The sequence below is a fragment of the Wyeomyia smithii genome, chromosome 3 (assembly GCF_029784165.1).
Source record: "Wyeomyia smithii strain HCP4-BCI-WySm-NY-G18 chromosome 3, ASM2978416v1, whole genome shotgun sequence".
In the NCBI taxonomy this organism is placed as follows: Eukaryota; Metazoa; Arthropoda; class Insecta; order Diptera; family Culicidae; genus Wyeomyia; species Wyeomyia smithii.
The window spans coordinates 50,412,362-50,433,215 of record NC_073696.1 but is presented as its reverse complement, the minus strand read 5'-3'; the positions used below and the strand labels follow the sequence as shown (position 1 = coordinate 50,433,215).

The following is a 20,854-nucleotide window of genomic DNA, read 5'->3' as shown; positions in this document are numbered from 1 at the left end:
AAATCCCTGATTGATTGACTCTGAAAGCGATACCTGCGTTACCGTGAGCTCGCACCGGCTGATTTATTTAGTGGTTATAAAACAGGCATTCACATAGTCAAAAGCCGGCTGAGATCCGCCGCTGACGGATACAATCGTTTACAAAAAGAAAATTGATCCCATATAAACCAATCGTTTCACACTACGATTAATCGATCAATCACTGCGCTGCCTACCACTAAATCAATAGGTATTCTCGACGGCTAATCCAATTCGCAGCCACATGGTATGAGAGAGAAAATCGAACGAATGTTGTTAAATCATTCGTTGCAGCGTAAAGTACGTGCCTTGCTTAGATATAGAAGCCTAGAAGAGGAAGCTCATCGTACCGCGACGACCGAGACGGTCGTAAAACAGCAGCCGCTCTTTCAATGGTCCAAAATTAGCTGACCGGCTTATCTCGACTTGAGTGACGGCGGCTTTCGATGCTCAGCTTGTGCCGTATCAAATGGACAGCCAGCTTCGGAAAAATGAACGCTCTGCAAGCTAGTTTCAGAGGGAAAATCTAGCATCTTAGGCGGTATTGTGGGCGTTAGTCGTTTCTTCATTCGATACGTTACTATTCGTTAGTAAAATATGGCAGCCGTATAATGAAATCATAAAGATAAATGGTGCTAGGCGTTTATGAAATATTTGTTCTCCAGATGGGCTTCATTATCTCATCTTAAAGCTCCAACGATTTGAAAATAATCCACGCGAATAAGTTATGAAATCCACACTAGAAATTTTCTTGGGAGTAATTTATACTCATGGTATAATGGGTCAGTTTATTGCTAATTGAATCTATTTTAATTCACAATTTCCGGAATGGTTGCTGCTAAACTGTTTTTACAGTTTTTTTTTATCTCATTTCTTAGGGGCTGATCACATTGCACGTGGGCAGAAAATCGTCGTTTCAGGACCCAGCTCCCTTCCCCAAGTTAAATTGAAAATAGTAACTCAAGAAAAACAAAACTATATTAACGCAAAATATCAGAAAAAACGTCTCCAGAATAGAAGGCTTGAAAATTCAAAATTCAACCCAAAAGATTTGGAAGGCTAAGAAAATATACATTAAAAATAACCCCAAAATTTAGCTTAGAAAGCTTCTGGAAGAAAGGAAACTTCTAGAAAGAATTAAATTAAAAGAATTAAATAAGAATTAAGAATAAAAATAATCATATTTAGCATTAAAATTCCGTTCAGATGACACACCCAAAAATACGAAATAATAAACGCGATGCTTATTCCAAGTTAAATAGAAATGACCTAAAATCATTTCCAAAATACCAAAGAGGGCAATATATGATGGTGAGCTTAGCTTAGCTATAGTCGAAAATCAAACTCAAAGGCCAGAAAAGAACAGCCACAATGATGAATGATGAAAAGTTAAAATTATACCGGAACCCCAAAAAAAAATTAAGAAAAAATGAGAAGGATCCCATTAAAAATTAGCCTTAAAAAGCTGAAATTTAAACCTAAAGAACAGGAAGAAGCATCGCAGAAGTTGAATCCGAATTTAGTCAAAATTGGTTCCATAGGTGGATGAGATTGAAGACCAAATTTAGTCAAAAGTGGTTCCATAAGCTTAGTTCAAGGTGCACCAAAGAATTGAACAAAGTTTATAAAAAATGATTTCAATAAGCCCAATATGCCCAATTTCAAATTGCTTGAAGGTGCTTTTGCAAACGAGAGAAAACACAAAAAAGGGAAAAACGTCTTATTTTACCTAAAATTCTTGTTCTCAACATGTATGAAGAGAGACACCAAAACTTTCTTCAGTAGAGAACCAGGTAGATCCGTGGTACGCTTCGAACTCGGTGGATGTACACGGAGGAAGAAGATGCACGATCTGCTGGTGTACGAGATGACTGGAGAACGGCTTCCGAAGACAAAAGAAGCTAGACATCTCTAATTCGTTGGGCCATAAACCGGTGAAAGTAATTTTTTTTACAAGTTTCCAATTTTTGTGGGAAAAATACTGTGTCCAAGTGGAAATTATCATAACCCACCTTCTCCCCCTTTCGAGGTGATTTGCGTACTCTCTATTTTGTCCGAATGGAATGTATACGGCCCTTTATACAAAATAATCTACAAATCACTTGGGTAACAATGCTTGAAAATATCATACGAAAATGAAATTTCCAAAACACAACACTCTCTTTTAAACAAGCTTCGAAAGCAAAGGAATCTTAGTAAGAACAAATGTTTGCTTAGCAGAATATAGTTGCTGGTACTTTACTCACAAGTATTAATAATCCTTGATTTTTTTTTACTTTTAGCTATTATCTTTTACGATTTAACTCCAGTTTCTAATGCTTGATTCTTGTAGTCTGTAGTAAAGAGTGAATGTGTTAGTAAAGCTAGCTTATTTTTCTATCTTACCACTTGCATAGCATAATTTACTTTTAATTAGAAAATTTCTAATGTTACTTCTGTTATCCTAATATGTTTTATTAATACCGTTCCTAAAGTTATTCGAACATCGTCGAGTTCCAATGAACATCAAGTTAAAAAACCTGAGATAAAGCATATTGTTTATTTACAATCTGCACTCTTCTCTTTTTTAGTAGAAAATCGGTTAGTCGTTCGTTTTTTCATAGAAAATAAAATATCTTAACCAGCACCATGTTAAATAAATAATTTTTCCTCAAATTTAGTGGATTTCCACAAAAACAATCAACTGAAAATTATATAGAACCTTTATTATTGACTCGCCTGGCTGCTATAAACTCGCTTTTATTTTAATTGATGGAAATACAATGGTACACTAAATTTCCGCGTAAAAAAGACTAGTGCATTAACTACTCTTCTGGAAATAAAAAAAAATTTCAATAGTGTTTGGCATACAGGTTTGATTGAAACTAGGGATTTGAAATATTGCTTAAGATCGATAATTTCTGGATTGCATCCATAACTATCGATAATTATTGATAGATGCAAAAAAACGAAAATATTGCTTCCGTTACTGATAAAACAGTTTTGCGTGACTTTGCCAGATTTCAAAAAAATATTTAGAAGCTTATTCGCACACATCCTTCGTGCTTATTGCGCGAAATCCCGTCTAGGTTGGAGTCACCCCGAACGAGCTAGAGTGAGCAAAAATGATTATCTCTCAATTTTCCAACAGTTTTGAGGGTGATTTCGCGTGAATTCCGTGGTCCCCGTGGTTCTGTGGTTAGCGATGTCGGTCGGCTAGCTCTCCCACACGGTTGTGATATCGGGTTCGATTCCCGATCAGGTCGAGGAACTTTTCGAGCTGGAAATTTCCTCGACTCAGCACTGGGGCACGGTGTATCGTTGTACTTATCCTACAACATGCAAAAATGTGCCGAAAAACAATATCGATAACGAATTCTCTCAACTAATCTAGTTGATCTAGGCCGCATTAGCCCTTAGGCTAGCGTGCGATATTGTTTTTTCGCGTGAATTCGAACGTTGACAAGGTCAATTTATTTTCCAGTTTTGGCATCGCAGTGGAGAGTGGATGCGAGGGAAATATCGAATATCGATAACTATCGGTGAGGATGAAAGCTCAACGACTCTATCGATAGTTAACAACCATCGATACTATCGATAAATATCAATAGGTTTCTCATCCCCAATTGAAATGCTATAAGCCTTTAATTACTAGTTTTAAAAATTGAAATTTGAAAAAATCATTTAACTGATCGAGCTTTGCTGGTTATCTTCCAGAATTGAAAATCTGATAGATCTCCTGTTTGCGCAATTATGCCACAAAACGCAATCTTGGGTCCAGTCCTGTACAACATATTTACTTTATATCTTTCTGATTTACCTCCAGAATGCAAAAAGGTCATTGATCGCTGAGAACATAACGTTTGCATAAAAACAAAATGGACAAAAATTGCTGATTTTTCATGGATTTATCTTCACACGCTTCACCCGAATGATAATGGCGAAAACTGTGAAGCTACTCCGTTCAGAAATTTGCACGTTCGAAGAACAATACCCCGCCATGTCGAAAACGGACATCGTGCGGCACTTTATAGACCCCAGATACGCCTTTTCCAGCACTATTGGACAACAATCAGAGCACCGAAGGGAAGCCCGGTTCCGGACGACCGACGATCCTAAGCGAGAAGAAGCTCCAAAAATGCTGGAGAGGAAGATCGAGAAAAAAAAGGCTAAATTGCTGCGTGCGCTCGTCCACTGGTCCCAGGGCTGCAGGCAATGACGCAGCGGCAGCGACTGAATAAGGTGGCTAAGTCGATTTTACCGGCGAATCGCAACTTGACAATGGTGATGGACGACGAAACCTATCTCACTCAAGATGGCAACGACTGGCAGGGCACTTCGTGTTTTATTTCCCTCACGAAGAAAGTGAGCTCCGAGGTGAAGTTCATTTCATCAGCGAGAAGGAAAAGCCAAGCAGTTCTTCTTTCGCTCCAGACTGGCTGTGAACGAGGAAATTTATAGTGTGCAGTGCCTGCCGGAAGTTGCGACGTTCATCAAGAAATACCATAATGGTAAAGATGCAGTGTTCTGGCCGGATCACTATTCGAAGCGATCGCTGGAGGTGATGGAGCGGCTGAATATCAATGTTATAGCCAAGTCGGCGAACCCACTCAACATTCCCCAGCTGCGTCCCATCGATTTCTGGGCAAAACTGATGAGTAAGATCCGCATCAACATTTGGCTCAAATGGTTTAAATCTCTACAAATGATAAGCCGTAATTGCGCGAGCCAAAAAATCTTATCAATTCCTATTATATATCTCAAGAAGCTAAGAGCTAAGAAGTCACCCTTTGTTGTTGACCACACACAACAGTTAGCTGAATAATTAGCTAAGAACTTGGAGTTAAAACTCATCCTTTTAAGAATAAAATAGTCTCTAAGGTATTTGGAATAATCCGTATTTTTCAGATTTAAAATTATTCCAAAGCCAGAACACTCATTTGTTTAGTCACAACTCACAAAGAGGTACAAAATTTCTCTCGAAATCTCAAGTTTTTGGAATTTCATACAAATTATACACAAAGCGTTCCATTAAATAGCAACAATTCACGGGTTTCGATTGAGTTTATCAGCTGTTACAAATTCACAAACCAGTGTCAGTAGTCGATAAATGCAAAAGAGAACATAACGAGCGAGTGATGTTTTCAATTTTGTGGGCTCTTACATCTATGCTTTTTTTGTTTTGTTTTCCGAAAATTGTGATTTGTTTTTAATTTTAAATGCTGGTTTGGATAGTTAAGAAATTATTCAAAGTTTAAAGTTTTTTTGAACAGAACTGGGCTTCCAGTTTTTTCACAAATCAGTTCCATTTAATTCTGAAACTGAATTGATATTTGCACCCTAGTTCTTGGATTCATTTCAATGTATTTTATACCATTTCCTTACAGGGTACTGAAATTATATGAATTATATATGAAATTAATTAGTTAATGACCAGTAAAATTTTCATTTTTGCAGGAAAGCGAAATAAATTTCAAAGATTCAGTTGTCAGCAGTCTAAGCAATTATTATGTTTCAAAATTGTCATCCTCTTTAACAGCCATGGGATACATAAGCGTCACATGTTACATAACAACGTTTTTGGAGTTTTATTGCCGTAGTTATTTTATTCGTATTTTTGAAACATGTTGTGAAAGCATGGAGGTTGTTCTAGAAAACTTAAGATGAATTCGAAGTCAATTTGTCACATTGGAACAAATAAACGCATATTTGAAACTTCTCATTTTATTTTGCTGTAATATGTGTCGCTTATGCGTACCACGGTAGTGTAGTTGACAAATCATTGGTGCCAGCCGTGAAAATAATCGCCTTTATTGACGAGTAATGGGAGATATACAGTTTACGGACCTACTAATGATTTCTGATGTGTAAGATGCGCATTAGGGCGTCCCAAAATAACGCTCTGTCGTATAGTCTGGGGGCTCAACCGGAAAATGATTGGTTATGGTGTAAAAGGAAAACCTTTGAATGACGACAACCCTGGAAAATGTTTAGTCGAAGTGCTAATTTGAGTTTTATGGAAAAAATTAAATTTTTCACGATTTTTTATTTCAATTTCTTTATTTTCATTTCAAAATCTTGTAAAACCGAACCCAAATATATATTTTGCGCATCCTTGGTAGTCCAAACTAAGAGAAAAAAATGTTACGGCTTGTTGTGGCTAAAATTTCATTGTTACAAACTTTTTAGCTCTTCTGAAAACCATCTTATACAACAGAAAGATTAGGAATTTTATGAGGAAAAACTTCCTAAAAGACGCAAAAATCCTATCTTGAATCGTTATTGAGTTATTCGCGTTTCACTATGGAAAAAAATATTGTAAAATGTGATATTTTAAGTGTGTGCAACATCGTAGACATCAGAAAAAATTAGAGGAAATTCGCAGAATCTACGGAATTACACGAAATTGTAATAATGAAAATCAATAAACAATCATGAGTCCTAATCGTTCAAAATTTGTGAATGAATAAGAGACTCTATTCCAGCCAGAGTTCAGTTTTGGTGTGTTCCAATCAAAAGGAACAGCAAACGGTTACTATTTAATGCTAGCTGCGACTGTCTGTTTCCTATTAATTGGTTCCTTTCCTTGACAGTTATCTACAGCCGACTTGGACCGCAAAGGTATAAATCAAGGACGAGCGGCTCGTGCCACAGTTGGCCTATTAACAAAACCACAATTAATGTGAGCTTCCACAAAATCCATATCTATGAGATTTTTTCAAAGTTGAATTTGTGAACTCAATTTCTTTCTCTCACTCAAAATTTAAAAGCAATATCGTTACAGAGCAAACCGTACGTACCCTTACTATTTATTTTAGTAATCATCGACACATTGAGCCAGCCTGCCAGCATGAATGTTCTCTGATGTTTCACGGGTACCACCGCGTGGGAGAGAGCGAGGGGACACTTTCCATCCCACCGCGATCCGTTTGTCATGGCTATAAATAATTTCGCGTGGTTTCTCTTCGTCCATTTGGATGGGCGGGCGAGCGAGCTGGTGCTGAAGTTGATTCAGCAGCAGTAGCATCAGCGACGGCGTGTACTAATGCTATATGTACTATATAGTGCACCCTAAAACGGCGCAGCTAGTCAAGCAAGCGAAGCGACCGACAGCCCCGTTGCGGCGACTTCACTACACACGCACGAGCAGAGTGTGATGCTGTGCTGGATGATGATGATGATGCTGCCGATGCTGATGGTAAATCAGAGCGCGGCTGGCGTCGTAAGTTCGCGCAAATCGATGTCAGTTTGGTGGTGTTGGTGAAACAGCTCTTCAGTAACTGACAGCTTGTTTTTAGAGCATTTGAAGCGAGCGAGCGAGCAGAAGAAAAAAACTATCAATAAAATATTGCTCAGAACCACAATTGAATGTTTGTCATGATAACAGAAGCTGTACTATCAAAATAACGTTCTAATCACTTAAGCAGTGGAATGTTTGCGAACGAAGAGTGAGCTTTACTGTTTGTTTGAGGGATGATGCGATTGGGACAGTCGTGTTTTTTCTGATTTCTGTATCCATATTAAACTAAAAATTTTAATTAAGTACATGCATAAATGAGAAAAAAGTTTATATAAGTTAGAAAATGTTAATTTTAAAATATATCAAAGGCATGCCGCCTCAGTAGAATAGATTTCAAAAAAAAAAACACCGGTTTGTACGTGACACAAAATTCTAATTGGGTGGCAAAATCGGGCTCATAAGTACACCAGCATATTTCAGTGACAGTCATGCACAGATATTGGTGCCGATTGGGCTTGTTTCCAACCAACTCTTCATTTAACAACACCTCCGGCTCGGTTGAGACATCGCTTAAGCCACCCTCTCCCTCTGCCGATATCCGCATCAGTTAGCGAGTGGCCCGGGGAGGGAAGTAAGTAACACTTCCAAGTTGACGATATGTTAATGAGGGTGTTTCGCCGAGATGGAAACCAGTTCCTTTCAGACGGGCTTAAAAAGCCTTTTAAAATCACCTCTCGCAAGTGTGCGTTGTTAGTCAAGCCAAGCCAATCACAGATAGAGATGAAGAAAAAACACAGCGACGATATATTAATGACAATTCAAGTCCAAACCAGCCCTAGCCATGCGCGCTGCTTTGCCCATCAAACAACTTCACCGAAGACGGGACCATTCGATGTGAAATTGGTCCGATAAGAAAATAAACTTTAAGTAATTTTCCGCGATTAAAACATTTAGCTTTCCATGCTGGGATTAAATACTGCTGTTAGTTTAATATCTTTAGTATCACATATAAAATTTGGAAGAAGAAAAGAGTACCGCCAATGACTAGTAGAATTAGCGTGAAATCCATCTAAAAATGAATTTTAATGTCGTCTATTCAAGGCTAGCCAGGCAGGACGTTGTTTACCCAATTCTTGAAAACGGCGTAGAAGTCATGAGCCGCTTCTGCATGATGCCGAAAGTAAGAATAAGGTAAACAAAAAAAAAACCGAAACAGTTCTTCCGCGCCATACGTCTATTACAAATGCGTTGGACGACGAGTGAAATTCAGCACATTGACAAGATTTTTATTTTTCTATCCCCAAATGACATCACACATTCGAATCATCTGTTTATTTTGGGCAGATGGATTTATCACCCCTGCCGAAATCTGGTGTGGGCCTTTGGGACACGGCTATCTGGTTTTGGACAAACGCCGGAGACCATTTTTTGACAGACACGTCATTCGGTAGGGCAGAAGCATCGGTTTTGACCAGAGAACTAGTGCCACCCGGGCCCATTCTAAAATATTCAATTTAACATTCAGCATTTCTGAACAAAATTTAAACAGATTTTAGCTAGTTTTTTTTCTTCTGAGTATTAATCCGAAGCCAGTTATACCTCTCTCAGTTTTTTCCACGTTATAGTGTTTAGATAATCGGTAATCTATTAAAACTCTATTTTTATTGCCTTGTATTTATTAATTATCATAAATGGCGAAAGTCACAGTTTAAAACAAACATTAATGTGGTTTTTCTCTGCATTAATTTTTTTTTGAAAAGCAATAAAGAGCTTTTTGGTGAGCAACGTAGCAAATATAGGATCGCTATAGCCAAAATAGGAGCTCAGAGGATTTTTTGATATGGGAATCTAAGAACATATTTTCCTCATTAATTTTTTTTCGACAATCGTTCTACGTAAAATAGAATAACCTATCATTCATGAATAACATACTTTAGCCAAAAACCGGTGCTCTCACTCTAACTCAGACACCAAGACAAAAATATTACCTATCAGGTCGCCTAAGCAGGTAGCATACTTTCGGCGTCACCGAAAATTTGTTTGCAGATGTAATTACCACAGCACGTACTTCTATACGGTCTTCTCCAGTGACTCTTATATCATCGAGTTCACATGAAGGTTGATAAATTTCCTAATAGGGTATAAGACAGCACATACAAGTTTACTCTTCTGTCTAGCAATGGGCGATCTTTGAACAATAATCGATTCTCCTGCATCGATTATTCAAAATCAATAAAATCGGTTCATAAGAAAATCGAGCTTGAAAAATCGATTTAACAAAAAATCGATTTTTATTCGGTATAAGCTTTTTACGACTTTTTTTGGCTATGTTTATGGAGATTTTGTTTTGTTTGCGTTTTCTAGTTTATTAATCATGTTAATCGAGTTTTCGTACACAACATCTACTTACGATACGGCTTTTTTAGTTTATTGCCATCTTCTTTAACCGCGTGTACTCTTAGCGTTTTTTTTTCTACTAAAAGTTTTTGTTGTCGCTCATCCCATAGACCATTTCACGAGACGTTTGGGAACTTGATTCATGAACATAATGCACGTGAAAGCATCAAGAACATCAGCAGGATCCATGACACCTGTCAGTTCGTGAAATGGTCTATTGTTTCGGATGCACTAAGAGCAATCCAAACCTGTATACAGTCAGGTTTTTTTACGCGGGGGATACGTACCTCGTAAAAAAACGCATAAAAACCGCGGTAATTCGAAAATCCGCGTTAAAAAAGCGCTCATTCAAAAATCGAAAATCCGCGTAAAAAAAACGCGCTCATTCAAAAATCCGCGTAAAAAAAACCTCGCTAATTTAAAAATCCGCGTAGAAAAACACGTTTTTTTTTAAATCCGCGTAAAGTAGTCCAGCAAGAAGGGCTTTAGAAAAAACCCGAGACGCTCTAGAACCAGAATTTAAAATTGTCCTCTTTGACGGTCATTCCGGATCTTTCGGTCGGCGGAGGGTATTTTTTGGACTAAGTCTTTTACTAGATAAACACTTAAACGTTTCTGGTTCCGAACCCACGTTAATTCGGAAATTCGCGAAAATTGTTTTGAATTAGCGCGGTGTCGCGTAAAAAAAAGCGTTAATTCAAAAATCCGCGTAAAAAAACCGCGTTAATTCAAAAATCCGCGTAAAAAACCGCGTTAGCTCAAAAATCTGCGTAAAAAAACTCATAAAAAAATCCGCGTATAGAAAAACCGCTTAAAAAAAACCTGACTCTAATTAGGTTGTTCAGTTATTCACGGATTTCCGATTTTAATATATCATCCAAAAGAGTGTATTTTTTTTAAGCAAAACGTGATTTTTTAAAACTTTTTATCATTTTCCTTCGGTTATGAAAAATAAAAATTCGCTCTAAATCGTTACAATGACAGTTGGTAGATGGGCGAACTGTCATTGTAGCGGTTTCAAGCAGATTTCAAGAAGTTTTAAATCGTGATTTAAAAAGCGAAGGACAATGATAGAATTTTTGACGTAGGACTACGTCTTTGTTTTCTATACTAGATTACACTTTGTGAAAATGAAAATGAAACTGGCAAATGTTGCGTCAGATTTCAAACGGTTATAGCAAGCGAACGACTTAATGCATCTTAGTCATTTATATGTCGGTGGATAAATAAAATGTGTAACAATTTTTTGATATTATGTTCAACATTGTTGCTTAATGGTGGAAAAGGTGAAAAGTTCCAAGGTCAAGCTTTCCCATACATTTCCCTCGTTATTGGCTTGCTTCCCAAGCACAGATAACAATAACATGGACGAAATAAATTCCGCTACCTACATATTTCGACTCAACAAAGTGTTTTGGTTTGTAAGTCTTTGTCTAAGCTGCGTGGTCACGCCTTAATGGTAAAAATCTACGCTGAACTCGATACAAAAGACTGCGTGTGGAAAATTCAGCTTAAGTTTAGTTTGTTCCACAATAGCGAGTGCGGTGCAGCTGTTAAAGCTTCGCGACATTGAGAAACGAGAGCTGCATACGAGTCAACTTCCAGGCACCGCGGAGCATGTTACCTTTATTCTGCACACGGCAGCAACAATAACCATTGTACGCTGCAGGATATTTTGCTGGCACAGCTGCTGGAGGGCACAGCGGAGAGCAAATTTTATACGCGACCAACAAAATAATCGATGCTACCGGTGGTGCTGTGATCATCAGCATTCTGTAGCATACATTTCGAGCTGAAGATTATGAAATCGGTTCTTTTCAGAACTATGAGATGATGAAGATAAGAGTTATAATGTGAAATGTTCATCTAATTCTAAATAATCATTTTTACAATAACGACCAGGGCGCACCAGAGATAAACGGAAGTGTTGCCTATGAATAGTTTATCACAAGATATAACCCTCATTTCAAGAATTTTTACTGCTAAATTGAGTGATTCTCCGGTTTAATTGTTTGTTTGTGTTCACTCGAACACCGTTATCAGTCAAATATTAGCAACGAAAATTAGTTAATCTAAGAACCAGAGTGATTTTCGCATCGGGAAAGCAAAAACTTTCTTTTGATGCTTATGAAAATCACTCAGTAGTATTGAAGATGGTTTGGTTTGTTTCTCTCTTTTTCTATAAGCTACGTGGCCACGCCTTAATGGTAAAAATCTACGCTGAACTCGATTTAAAAGATTGCGTGTGGAAAATTCAGCTTCAGTTTAGTTTGTTTCACAATAGCGAGTGCGGTGCAGCTGTTAAAGCTTCGCGACATTGAGAAACGAGAGCTGCATACGAGTCAACTTCCAGGCACCCCGGAGCATGTTACCTTTATTCTGCACACGGCAGCAACAGTTACCATCGTACGCTGCAGGATATTTTGCTGGCACAGCTACTGGAGGGCACAGCGGAGAGCAAATTTTATGCGCGGCCAACAAAATATTCATGGTGCGATTATCAGCGTTCTGTAGCATGAATTTCTAACTGAATATTATGGAATCGGCTCTTTTCAGAACTATAGATGCTAGAAGATAAGAGTTATGAGAATTTTCGCAACTACTACTAGTGTAAAATTTTCATGTATTCATGCATCGTTAGTTTTAAAATAACGACTATCAAAAATAAACGGTAGTGTTACCTATGAACAGTTTAGCGCAGCATATAATAATATTTAGTTTAGCATATATTATATATTAAGTCCTACGTCACCATTTCATACAACCCCTAGGGCTGTATACCTTGTAGTATATTTAAATCACGTTCCACTTGGAAAATTCAGATCATTCAAATGATATGAAAAACTGGTATAGCTGAACAACCCAATTCATAAAAAAAATCGGAACACCCGCAGAACAAACTCAAATAAACAAAAATGGCGAGCGCGACACCATGCAGAACAGAATACAGCACGGCATATACACGACCATTCAATTTAACTTTTGCAATATTTGAGTTAACGAGTACCCCGCTACTCATAGTTGAAAAATAAGCGCATATGCCTTTTCTACCTAAATAAAAAAAATGGTGCTTGATAGTAAACACCCACAACGATAGCAAACAACGACCCTACGGAAGCCAATTTTCAAAAAGTGCACTTGCAGAGGTAGCAAATATGAAATAATGTTGGCTAATATCCAAAATGGTAAATTCAATATCCAATGCAATGCAAAATTTCAGCTAAATCGGAATTCAGGAGTATTTGGTCTAAGTTTCACTTTCTCGACTTATAAAGAAAAGCACAGTTTGTAATAGTTTTTTTTTTGTGCCAAATGTCTTATGCCTTGTTCACACTATAGCAGATATCACGTGATATCGCGTATCTTGAAACATACATACATCTAGTTTTCACGGAAAATTTGGAGTATGGGATTTGAAATCAAGTTGGGCGATATTACATCATGTGAACTGGTTATTAGAAATGTATAAAATGTCGAGGTCGGGTGTTATCCAAAAAATCGAAATTTTGCTAACTGTTCGTGAAGGCGAAATTTTGAACACTACTTCTAAATAAAACTGTCAAAGTCAATTTCCATTGCCACCCCAATGTACACCAATCAGATAGTAATGATTGTATACAATATATGTCAAACTTTCGAGACGGTCTGTGGTCTGGTAATTTATATTCAGTTCGAGATGCAAACTTGTCTCGTCGTTCTCTTCATCCTCGCTAGGTATGGGCGAATCCCCGTTCATATGAACCGGTTCTTAGGAAAGAGCGAAAGAACGAACGGCTCACGAAAAAGAACCACGGTTCTTCGGGCGCACCAGAACTGTTTGGTTCGCGCGAACCCGAAGTTTACTGAGACAACACGAACTGTCAACGCTCGTGAATCATTGTGAACCATGAGTCGGTTTAGAGCCGCACTTGCAAAAGAGCCGTTTCACCCACCCCTAATCCTTGATATATTTCACAACGCATGCGTATTAGCCAAATTTCATACGGATTTGTCCATTGATGTCGCGTTTACAAAGGCAAAAAATGGTTACTGCGTTAAAAATATTGGAGGGACTTAATTTGGCTGCGGATTGTTCTTTTTCAACTCGACGACAAGGTTATCCAGCTTCCCTGACCTACAGAAAACGTCAAAATGGGCTGTGTGCACTATACGCCATTACCGTTCGTGAAAAGCTGGAAATGGGGGTGGTGACATACTCATGAAAAAAGTTGTCATGGACGTAGACAATTGTTTGAACCAACAAAAACATTTGAAATGCTTTTTTGTCGGTTTCATGTCTATTGAATTTTAGCCCATTCTTCAACTATGGACATCCCGGTAAAAAATTGACACATTTTTCAGATCAGTGTCCGAATTCCGAGCACACACTTCTTCGGAGAGAAGAAAAAAAAATTCGTATACTAGGTATCAATAAAGAAATTTTCTTCTCTTCAAAGAAAAGTGTTCTCGGAATTCGGCCGCAGATTACGTTAGCAACAATAAATGCAATCACTATTGTTTTAAATCCGTTTTGCACACATTTATTTTTCAGGCGGAAAAAACGATCTTGCCATCCAAAGGATCGATTCAGCAGAAGATCGCGTGCAGAGAAATCGATTCAAAAAATCGATGAACCGGCTAGAAAAGATCGATTTTGCAAAAATCGGATCGATCTTGCCCATTGCTACTTCTGTCACGAGCTGCCCCACCACACAGGCAGAGATGCCAGATATACAGACAAATCTGTATTATACAGACTTTCTGTGTTGCGATACAGACACGCATAAGCCTACAGATTTTATACAGACATTTAGTATAATACAGATATTACACAGATATCTGATATTCTACATTATGGTTTTACCAGTATACACAAAAAAAAACGAACACAAAAACCAAAAGTCACTGTAGCCGTTGCTGGAAAAAGTGAACTAGGAACTGAACACTTTGCTGAACATATTAATCTTGCGTTTTTGAGAGTGAAATCATGACAACGGGAATCGAGTCAGGCTATCGGGGTTTTTATCGGCCCCGTGGGCACTAATCTGCCTGTTTCGCCCCCAGTAACAAACAGCTGATTGTCTCGATCGATTGCCATGCAGGTTATATTGGTGAAAAGACCGTTTGTTCTATTCGGAGCAATATCCAACGTTGAAGAATTGCTTAAAATGTCCCAAACCTTGAAGGTACTATTTTTATAACCGCGAGACTTCTGCCATCATGTATCAGTTTAGCTACATTACGACGAACGACGATTTTTATCACGGGAAAGACTCTTACTTCTATGTGTTACTTAGATTTAAAAGATAAATTAGTTATCGATTAATCGACCAACTATGATAGACTCGAAAAAGAACAATCAAAACAAGCAATAAAACAAAACAATCTGACAGGTCGACAAATAATTAGATATCAATGTATCGGTAACTTTTTTTCGCAGCGGTATACAGACTTATACAGACATTTTTATGGATTATACAGACTTGCCAAAAAAAAGTCTGGCATCTCTGCACACAGGGGCACAACAATGTTATTCACTTATAAAATAATATTTACATTTACAGCAAGGCAACCGAAAATGCGAAAACGGCGTCCCATTCAGCATAAACTTGTTCAGCAAATTCAGCACATACCCCAGGCCAGGCTAAGAATATGAATACAAACCAATTTTAAGTACAGACACGAGACAATTAACTACAGGTTGATGATAAGCACTTCCGACGAACGATTTATGCGTTATGCGTTCCAAATGCCATTGTGTGAGAGGATTATTCTTTCCAACGAGTGAAGCACATATTTTTTTTTGTTTCGTGAGGGTCAGTAACGTAAAAGAAAGACGTAATTTTACAGGTAGTAGGTGTGAGTTGTTACATTTATTAGAGGATAGCAAGAGGTGAAGTATCAGTAAGTTGTGAGTTGAAGAGAGGTGAATAAATAAAAAGAGTTATAATTGTTATTTTAGTATTAACTTTATTCAAATATTATTACTAGAAGTGCACTTGAATTATTAAACTAAGAAACGTTAATAATGATAAAAAAGATAGCGGATATTAATAATAACGTATTGAGTTTCTCTGGGCTAACAATTAATGATTCATTATTCGGCCTATTCTGGTTAGAGAAAGTATTATTCCATTCTGAACAATTTGCGCTTCGTGTTACTAGAATCATTACAATTGCTCGACATACAAAAATATTAATTCATATTAATAGAGTGATTACATGTTAATGATGGGTTAAGTTCTCTAGTACATTATTTTATTCTGATATTCGGTGCTCCCTTAGAAATGCATTGCCGTTTCAATGAACTATTAGTTTTAGTGCTACTGACATTCAACTTTTTTTTTTGTTTGTTTGCTTTTAGTAAATTGTACAAGTCAATGCGTATGCGCATATCTACAGGATTCTTAAGAAGCATTATTAGAATTGTTAATCGGACAAACTTACTGAGAGACACTGTTCGCTTCTCGAGTCGGTTTTAGTACTTATGCAGAACGACAGACAACTAGCGAGTTGCGGAATTTGCAGATTTGTGTTGTTTGGTTTTCCACCGATTCCGATGAATGGTAGCGTTTGTAGTTAAAAGAGAAAGGTATTAATCAAGAGATTGTGATAGCGTCATTAATAACAACATGATAAGAGATTGTTTTACTAGTTTTTTGCTTAAAGATGAGTTATTATTGGATTCTCGTTTGTTTTCTACTTGCATTTTGCTGCTTTTTTGTTACTATTCCATTGTTTTTGCTAGTTACGTTATTGTTTTATTTGCAATTTCGTTTGCAATTGATTTCTTGTTAATACGTTAATATAATAAAATAGACTTCATTTCATCGTACTAAAAATAAAATTGTGTTTTGCTCTTATCTATACACTTAGCGTTCTATACAATGTATAAATTAACTCTAACAGTTAAAACACATCTAATTATTAATAATTTCTGAGATTACGTGTTATTCTTGTCCCCCTTTTTGTTTAATTTTTTTTGTAGCAGGGACGTTATTGTGTGAGAATCGAGGACTCTACATTCAATCTAAGAGTTGTTGTTAAATAATTAAGGTAAAAATCTCTGGCTTACTTCAGTAAAGGGGTTTTGTTGTTGCTGGTTTTTGTTTGTTTTCCATCGAATAGAAGAAAATCAGCGCTCACACGCAAACAAAAAACTTATCAATAGCTCTAGTTGCCGTTCGCGCGCCTACTTTGCTGCACATTTGTGGATCAAGCAGTGGCGCGGCGAGAAAGGTGGAAACTTTTTGTTTTTTTTTTTTTCTGTATATTAAATAACGAATACTTGTGGAAAAAATTTATCGCTTAGACAATTTTCCAGCAGGAAGACACCGGTGAACAAAAGCTTAGCTCTCATTCCCACTCGACTTCCTTTCGATTTGCAAAATTTCCTTCCAACGACGTTTTATTTGTAAATATTTCGAGACTACCATGGCACCAAGTTAATACGAGAAGGGTCAACGAATCATATGCTTCAGTTTGTTCGCAGGACATACTTCGATTAGGCATCGTTTGTTGACAAACGTTTGCTTGCTTTGTTTGTTGCTACTTGTTTCTGAAAGAGTGCGCACAACTGCGGGTGTAATTTTTTATGTTTGTGTTTTGTGGATGGTGGGTTTTTTACTATATGAATATTTTCATCGAGTTTTGCTAATCATGATTAGAGAATTAAAAAAGAATTATGTTGTTTCTACTATGCTATGGCTGCTTTAGTAAAATTCTAGTGTGTGTGTTCATATGTGTTAGTCATTCGGACATTCATTGAGATGATTATCTTGTTGCTGCTGAAGGAGGGTGTAAGAGTAGGATAGAATGATCAACAATGATTAATAAAATAGCAAGATTGGTATGGGTTTCCTCCTTTCGACTCTTTTTTTTTTAATTGTTCAATTTTAGATCGTTATTGACAAGTTGGTTTTAATAGAATTCTAAACACTTCTATCGTGTTATATCAGATGTAAGATCTTCTAAATTATTAGATGTGAGTGCAATTTTATATCATTTCAGAATTAACAATGATTAAAAACAAAAAAGTTATAAAAATAGAGTTATAAAATAGAAATATATATAAATTATGTGTGTTTTATGCGTGTTTGTTTGATTGCTGATTATTGCCCCATTGCCCGGTTTTAGTAAGGATGATCTCTAGGCGCGAATTGCCTTCTTTGAGTTTTCATTGCACCTACACTGTGATCGGCGTATTCCGTGAGCAGCGGATTTGCAGCGGCTAGCGTGGCATAGCTGGCGTAGTCGGTGTACGGCGTGGTGGTGTATATCAGGCCGGTGGTGTGATCGATCGTTGGAGGAGCCGTGCCAGTGATTAAACTGGCGCCCGTGGTTGGCACAGAGATTCGTGGCGACAGGATAAGCGGAGCACCGAGAGGATTGGCAGCATTTCTCGCTGCAGCGGCAGCCAAATGGTTCGTCGTCAAACCGGTGAATGCTGCAGGGTTCATGAGGCGTTGTTCAGCAGCCAGCTGCTTCCAACCATCGTACGCTGTTTCGAAGTTCAATTCGGTGGGAGCGGCTTTCGTGCTGGAGTCCCGATATGTACCATTGATTATCGCAAGTTCCATAAGCTGGCGTTTCTTTAGTTCGTCTTCTCCTTCAGCGTGGGGAACCAACAGTTTCTTGACCTCTTCCAGAGCACGTTTGATTTTGATTCCAGCTCGGTTTTCTGTATCTTCGACTGTGATCAGAACATGTAAATCATCCGACAGATGCTCCCAGTTGGGTTTGCCCCTGTTAGCTTCCTCTTTTTTCTTATCACGCATCGAGCCTTTCCCCCGGACCATAATCTTGCATCCAGTCTCCTGCTCCAACTGCTTCGCTGTCATACCTCTAGGTCCGAGAATTCGTCCTACGAAGTTGAAATCGGGGTGTTCTTTTACGGGCACGTAAACTTTCTCGTTCAGCGTGATTGGCTCTCCCTCAGCATCTGGAAGTGACAGGGGCTCTTTGGTCACTCCATTGATTTGGAACAATGAAGCCCTCACTTTAGAGATTTCTTCATCCAGTAAACGTTCAACATGATTGAACACATTCGGAAAGGCGGCCAACTGTTTCCGATCCTTAAGTAACTGTGCCAGATAGTCCGCAATGCTCTGCGTTGTCTGGGAATTATTTTCCGAGCTGACACTATTGCAATACGTGCTCATCTTGATCGATCTATAAAGTCCTGTTATGCTGCAGAACTCTTAGCTTTAATGTATTTCTCTTTCTCTCTTTCTTTGGGTATCGTTTGATAGTTCACGTTTGCACTATAGTGAAGAAACAGAGAGAAGATAGTAAATTTTAGGCTCTTTTCGACTGCTTGTTATTCGGGCTACAACCTTTCTGATTTACACTCGCTTATTGGTGTAAACTAGTACAGCATCTCCATCCCTTTGAGCAATTCCTGCACGTTCGTCAAAAAATACTCGATTGTGATCGCCGTGAAGAACACTGTTTACCCACTTTCTTTGTACTAGTGTACGTTGAGGAATTTCTATGAATCAACTCGTAACGCTTCTTCCTATCTTCGACACACTCGCTCAATGCGGTTTCTTTCTTTCTTCACTCGAATCGAACAACTCTTTGCTTCCAAAATGAAAAAAACAGTGATACAATCGAAAAACAACAATTTTCGGAAATTCGTAACTACACTCGCGATTGTGTCTCACCAACACACTCGGTCACACCCGTGCTTGAATTCTCGGCTCACTACTGAAATACTCGGTCACATAAAACACACTCGTGACTCCCTGCGTTTCCTCTCCACGCACTTCTTCGCTTTTTACGGCTCAGCGAAACCCCCCGCGAGTGCAATTGGCGTGTCTTCGTCGACGGTTCTGTACGAGTATCTCTATACTTAAGCCTGCTGCGCAGAGAGCTCAATCTTTTTTAAAAATGCCTGCGAACGAGCATTCGGTGAGTTGATCGATCACTAAACTTCCGAATTTTCGCGAAACAATCTTCTGGAATTTCCACTCTATTACTCAACTAGCTGACGATTCGAAAATCCGCAGAACGCAAAAACTATCTATATTCACCGACCGAAATGAGCAAAAAAAAATTTAAGCCTTGCTATGCGTTACTTAAGTACAAGGGGAAAAGCTACAACTGTGCACTGTTTTCTTCTTTTCTTGCGCTTCGCCCAGTCTCCGGTGACTGCTTTGTGCTTATTTTCCGTATAGTCTTTTAAGAGCCCCGATAGAATCTCGACTGGTCCGACGTACGGTTTGGATGACAATAACCGAACGGAACTAGCCACGAGAGCGCAGAGAGCTCAACAGATCACTATACACCAGCAAGCACAGCCAGCAGACATGCTCAGCACTGTGGCTTAGGTAGTAGGTATTGATACGAACGATAGACACCAGCAGCAGCATCAGGCCAAAACCAAACCCTAATGAAGGAGAGAAAACACCACAGTGCCTGCTACTTTGTCGCTTGCGCGCACACACATACCAACGGACAGCGAGCAACAAGTCAGCGGCGCGGTAACTGTACTTAAACTACTTCGTCTGCCTACACCGGGATCGGGTTCTCTCGCACTGGCTGGCGAGCGTGCAGAGCCTAATGCCGTCTGTGGAGCGCACTTGTACTCTTTTTTACCGTTTAGTGGTGCGAGGTTAATTTAAAAAAAGTTTAACCCACGTTTTAAACATACGTAACATTGGCTTTTAGTTTTTGAGCCAATCAAATAGTACTAGTTGACAGTTTGTGCTATCAGTTTACATGACTACCAGAGATTTTTAACGTCACTTAAGCACTAATACTCGAATCTTTTGAAAATATTCAATCTGAATCAGAAAATATGTTTTGAGTTGAATAGAAAAAAAAATCCTCTGATAGACAAAAACCGTAAAATGGAATTATTTATATCGTTGTCTTTCGGTTTTAAAATTACGAATTTAAGCGATTTAGAGTGATTTTTATTCTTCGTTTAAAAATGGATGGAGACTGATATACATTTTCTAAAAACACGTTTTGCTTAAAAAAATTTACTCTTTTAGCTGATATATAAAAATCAGAAATTCGTGTATAAGTAAACAACTCAATTGGTGTTCAATTATATGATAATGCTGATCGCATCTCTGTGCTACACCGACAGAGGAGATTAAGGCATTCTAACAACACAGTGGAAAGCTGTGTGTTTTCTCCTCTCCGCTTCAAGATTTTCATTTTACACACTAAAAAAGCTTCCTGAGAAACGTAGTTATACGTTAAAAAAAATGTAAGCTGATTATACAGTCA

General features: G+C 38.1%; 1 protein-coding gene across 4 annotated transcripts in view; it reads right to left on the bottom strand.

The window, feature by feature from the left end:
- Positions 1-19,864, bottom strand: part of LOC129733190 (protein held out wings) — a 57,816-nt gene extending 37,952 nt beyond the window's left edge. For all 4 annotated transcript variants that reach the window (XM_055694825.1, XM_055694827.1, XM_055694828.1 and 1 more), the window contains exons 1-2: positions 18,949-19,864; positions 17,803-18,876 (exon numbers count right to left, since the gene is read on the bottom strand). In XM_055694825.1, the coding sequence (XP_055550800.1) occupies positions 17,803-18,774 (972 nt within the window). In that variant the 5' untranslated portion in view covers positions 18,775-18,876; positions 18,949-19,864. The remainder of the gene's footprint in view (positions 1-17,802; positions 18,877-18,948) is intronic.
- Positions 19,865-20,854: the final 990 nt, after the last annotated feature.